The following is a 4,015-nucleotide window of genomic DNA, read 5'->3' as shown; positions in this document are numbered from 1 at the left end:
CGTGTTATTGGCGAAATTCCGTTAGGCATGCTGGAAAAAGGCGTGCAAAATTGGGCCTTCCGTGTTGATCACTTGAAACGCAGTCGCGGCCAACATTTACATGAAGTCATTTTTAAAAAGTAATTGGCAGATATTGTTTTATCATCTCAAATAAAAATTTAACAATAATATTCAAATTTTGTGTGTTTTATTTCAATTTTAAAAACCAAACGCTTAAAAAAACACCGGTTACATACATATGTAATAAGATTGAGTTTGTTGTCAATATTTTTTATTATTAAATAATTGTTAAATTGTTTTGGTTTAAATACTTCTGTTAATACAAATGTGTTTTAATGCACGATTTGTTCTGAGAAGAATGAGCAAACTGGTACAAAAGTGGCTCAATGTGCAGTCAAGAGCTGAAGTAAGTTCTTTTGTTGACGATTCAATAACATATCACGAGCCACCTGATAAATCTGAAGGAGATAAAAAAGTATATCGGGCACTAAGTTTGTCTACTGGTCTACGAGCAATGTTAATATCTGATAACAGCATAGAAGAAACCAATAGTTACAAAAAAGATTCCATACAGCATCAAGCTTTTCCATCAAGCACAAAAAGATCAGATAGTTCATTAGAACATTTTCATGGTAAGCTTGCAGCATGTGCGGTAGTAGTTACTGTTGGATCCTTTTCGGAGCCGCGACAATATCAAGGTTTGGCACATTTTTTGGAGCACATGGTATTTATGGGATCTGCAAAATTTCCAGTAGAAAATACTTTCGATGCATATGTAACCAAAAACGGAGGCTACTGTAATGCATACACAGAATGTGAAGAGACCACCTTCTTCTTTGAAGTTGAAGAGGCACATCTCGACAAAAGTTTGGAAATCTTTATTAATCTAATAAAGGCCCCTTTATTGCATCCGGATTCAATGGCTCGCGAGCTTTCAGCTATAGAATCAGAGTTTGAACAAACATACTTGAGAGATGATATACGACGTGATCAAATTTTAGCTAGTTTCGCCGGCGATGGATATCCTCACGAAACATTTATGTGGGGAAATCTGCAATCTTTAAGACAGGAATTTGTTGAAAAAACCTTACATGAAGCTCTTCATGATTTTTGGCGTAAATATTACGTTTCAAGTCGTATAATTGTCTGCCTGCAATCAAAGTTATCTTTAAATAGTTTGGAGGAAATTCTTTTACGCCATTGTTTAAATATACCAAATAATGATGAAATTAATTTGTCCAAAAACATTCTCAATTATGATGAATCATTTCGTGACGAGTTCTATCGCGAGGTATTTCTAGTCCAGCCGGTTGAGGATGTATGTAAGCTCGAATTAACCTGGGTTCTTCCACCAATGAAATTTCAATACCGCACTAAACCAGACGGTTTTATATCACATCTTATAGGCTATGAAGGAAAGGGTAGCTTATGTGCCTATCTGCGCCGACGTTTGTGGTGCATGAGTGTTACGGCAGGAATTGGAGGCAGTAGTTTTGAATCAAATTCTATTTATTCATTATTTAATATTTGCATATATTTAACTGATGATGGCTTTGAACATATTGATGATGTTATGTGTGCAACATTCGCTTGGATGAAATTATTAAATGAATCTAGTGATTTAAAATCTAGCTATAAAGAACTTCAGCAAATTACGGCAAACAATTTTAGGTTTCAGGTTGAACTACCTTTTATAGATAATGTGCAGAACATAGCTGAGAATATTCGCTATTTCCCATATAAGGATGTGCTAACAGGATCACATTTGTATTTTGAGTATGATGAAGCAGCATTACAACTCATAAAACAACATCTAAGTGCATTCAAGTTTAACATAATGATATCGTCACACATACCATATAAAGATTTTAAGTACGACAAAGAAGAACGTTGGTTTGGCACAAAGTTTACTACAATCCCAATGCCATCCAAATGGTTCGCTCTATGGCATGAGCCTGGCATCATAAAAGACTTAATAATACCTCAGCCAAATCCTTTTATAACCACTGATTTTACTTTACATTGGCAACAGGCTGGCAGACCACCCATACCTCGACGTCCAAAGCTATTGCTAAGAAACGATCTTTGTGAAATGTGGTTTCGGCAGGATGACACTTTTCAACTACCTGATGGATATATAAAAATATATTTTATAACACCACTGATTCAACAATCTGCTAAAAATTATATGCTTGGTGTGCTATTTACGTATTTAGTGGAATTTAGCATAATCGAGCAACTATATCCAGCTCTATTGGCAGGCCTCACATATAGTTTGTACATGGGAAACAAAGGTTTAATACTAAATGCTAATGGCTACAACCAGAAACTTCCTTTAATAGTCGAAATCATAATGAATGTTCTGGGTAGTTTGGAACTTGATCCAGCTCAGTTAATTTCCTTTAAAGAACTTAAGAAAAGGCAATTATTTAATGCTCTAATAAGTGGTACAGCATTAAATCTAGATCTAAGGTTAAGCATATTGGAAAAGCAGCACTTCAGCCTGGTACAAAAATATGATGCTATTGATGACATTACCTTAGATGACATAGAACTTTTCAAAAACTCATTTTATAAACAGATGTACATTCAAGCTCTTTTTCAGGGTAATTTTGCAGATGAAGAGAGACATCGAATAATGCATAATGTCATTGATTCCTTTAACAGCCAAAAAATTGACGCTTCAACGTCTCTTGACAAACGTGTGCTTCAGCTACCCCTAGGCTCTTATTTCCTACGCGCTAAAGTGCTGAACGATAATGATTCTAATACAATTATCACTAATTATTATCAAATAGGACCCAGCAGTTTGAGGACTGAATGTTTAATGGATTTAGTGGAGTTCATTGTGGAAGAACCATACTTTAATCAACTACGCACAGTAGAGCAGTTGGGTTATAGTTTGGGTCTTTACCAAAGGGTTGGTTATGGTGTAATAGCTTATGTTATGACTATTAATACTCAAGAGACAAAGCATAAGTCAGAAATTGTTGAAAGCCGTATAGAAGCATTTCGAGCTAGTATTCCGGAAATTATTTCTCAGCTAAGCGATGAAGAATTTTACGAGTTACGTGAGACGCTTATTAGCACCAAGAAATTAAGTGATGTCAACTTAGACGATGAGGCATCTAGAAACTGGGATGAAATTGTTACCATGGAATATTTTTTCAACCATGTCGAAATGCAAATTCAAACACTTCGCGGGTTAACTAAGCAGCACGTAGTAAATTTCTTAAAAGAATATGAAAAAACTAATTTTAGAAAACTTTCCGTACAGGTGGTGGGAAAAAGCAAGGAACCATTACGGCTACCAACGCAATCTAGTTCGGAAGCAGTTGCTGAAAGAGAAAGTACAATAGTCGCACATGAGCTGCGTCATGGTGATCTTTCTGGACTACTGAATGAAGTTCAACGAAATGTATCAGACGACCAATTATTTGAAAAGATGGGTAATAAGATTAAAATCGACTTGATTGGACGACATGATGATCCTACAAATATTATGAATATTTCCTCTTTTAAAAGTAAACTTCCCTTCTACCCCTGGAAGCCCAAAATGAAATCTGAATAGGCTATTTGTAAATTTTAAATCCATTAAAAAATTCATATTTCTACGGGCGGACGACACACACACAGGCCGACATGATTTTTGGTGACGTTAACTTGGGAGGTGTTTTTAACTAATTCGGGTACGCTGACTCTGACTGCTTTCTCGGTTTTTGCCCATCACACCCAGATTTTGTGAAGTAATGGGATCTGGGGTTTAAAAAGAGGACCGAAAAGTATAGAAAGCCGAAATTATTTTTTCTACCTTTTTAACAGATTTTACGATTTCCTGTTCAAAAAAAATAGCTCTTTGCCAAAATTACTAAATAATTTGTTAGTTGCATAAGATTTCAACAATTCATGAAATCAGATCACAATTAAAAGGTTTTAAATTGGTAAAGCCCAACTGATGATATATGCAAGATATAAATCATGTACAAATTTTATCATTATAATCATTATCAACCAT

At 35.1% G+C, this 4,015-nt stretch overlaps 1 protein-coding gene across 1 annotated transcript; it reads left to right on the top strand.

Annotated features, from left to right (window-relative positions):
* Positions 1-266: 266 nt before the first annotated feature.
* LOC6644959 (nardilysin) lies at positions 267-3,641 on the top strand. Its single transcript, XM_023177135.2, has one exon. It carries the CDS (start codon positions 326-328, stop codon positions 3,569-3,571), a length of 3,246 nt encoding a protein of 1,081 aa, XP_023032903.1. The 5' UTR covers positions 267-325; the 3' UTR covers positions 3,572-3,641.
* The last annotated feature ends 374 nt before the right edge of the window (positions 3,642-4,015 follow it).

The sequence above is a fragment of the Drosophila willistoni genome, unplaced genomic scaffold, assembly GCF_018902025.1.
Source record: "Drosophila willistoni isolate 14030-0811.24 unplaced genomic scaffold, UCI_dwil_1.1 Seg563, whole genome shotgun sequence".
In the NCBI taxonomy this organism is placed as follows: domain Eukaryota; kingdom Metazoa; phylum Arthropoda; class Insecta; order Diptera; family Drosophilidae; genus Drosophila; species Drosophila willistoni.
This window is presented reverse-complemented; position numbering and strand designations above follow the sequence as displayed.